This window comes from Monosiga brevicollis, genomic scaffold, assembly GCF_000002865.3.
Source record: "Monosiga brevicollis MX1 MONBRscaffold_144 genomic scaffold, whole genome shotgun sequence".
Lineage (NCBI taxonomy): Eukaryota > Choanoflagellata > Craspedida > Salpingoecidae > Monosiga > Monosiga brevicollis.
The window spans coordinates 289-1456 of NW_001865153.1; the positions used below are offsets into that span (position 1 = coordinate 289).

Consider the following 1168-nt stretch of genomic DNA (forward strand, 5'->3'; position numbering starts at 1 on the left):
CAGGTGGAAACACACACACACAGTGGAGACAGAGAATGGACTATCACACTGAAGACAGGTGGAAGCGATATCAGCAATCTGTTGGGACCAACAGATGCCACAACAAGATGATACACCAAGATGGTACAGCAAGATGTTACACAACAAGGTGGGACAACATCAAGTACCAGAGGACACACTACGTGGTAAAGTATACCGTCTCAGATTGTGCCTCTAATACTACATGCCTTGCCGCCATTCGGCTTCCATCACTGCTATGAAGTCTGTATTGCCAGATGCCGTGCGCGAGACGGCCAACACGGGCATGACGGTCTTGGGAACGCCGATTGGCCGTCGCGAGTGGATGAAGAAGCAGCTGAACGACAAGGCAAAGCACATTGCTGGCAAGCTCAATGACATGCTGACGACCGGTGTCTCGCTTCAGGCCCTCCTCACGGCCATGCAGTACGTGCCTAGCCTCATCAACCACCTCTACACGCTGCCCCCAAGTCTGACGTCGGGCTTGTCCGAGCTCTTGAACCGTGCTTGCAAGGACACCTTTGTCAAAGCCTTTTTTGCCAAGGTAAACCTGTCTGCACCGGCTGGAGCTGAAGGTCATGACGTTACGCTGGAACAGCTCCTTTTTTTTCTGACATCTTGGCGTGAACCACGTTGTCAGACAAAATCTGCAACCCCGCTCTTTGCGGCCCGCGTTTTGGCGGCGCCCTCGCTCCCACCGTGTCCGCTCGCTTGCTCGCTTGCTTGTATCGCGGACATGGCCACTGAGTCCGGCGGCGAGGATTCTTGGACCCAGGTCCGCGGTGCTAAACGCCCGAGTGCCGAGTCACCTCCAAGCAACACCACCACCTCGCCTTCCCAAACTCATCGTTCTGCGAAACACACGAAACATGGCAGCGCTCGCCACGACCGTAACCATGTTTTCCCTGACCCTATGACCACCCCGCTTCGCCCTCGCGCCCGCCACTCTGCCCCTACCGCCCGTGCCTCGTCTCATGTGCCCTCGACGTCCCCCGCTGCCGGTGCGACCGAGTCTTCGGCACGTGCCGTCGTGCCCGCGGCCGAGCCAGTGACCAGGACGTCAAACGGCGGCGGGGAGCAACATCCCATTCTCGGGAACACTTCCAATGCTTCTCCCCGCACCCCTCGCACGCCATCCAGCCCTCGCTCC

At 58.1% G+C, this 1168-nt stretch overlaps 1 protein-coding gene across 1 annotated transcript; it reads left to right on the plus strand.

The window, feature by feature from the left end:
- Positions 1-256: 256 nt before the first annotated feature.
- On the plus strand, positions 257-562 carry MONBRDRAFT_13173 (uncharacterized protein; the record flags this gene model as incomplete). The annotated part of the gene is made up of 1 exon (XM_001751070.1): positions 257-562. A coding segment is annotated over one exon (306 nt), but the record flags the coding sequence as incomplete, so codon positions are not given.
- Between the last annotated feature and the right edge of the window lie 606 nt (positions 563-1168).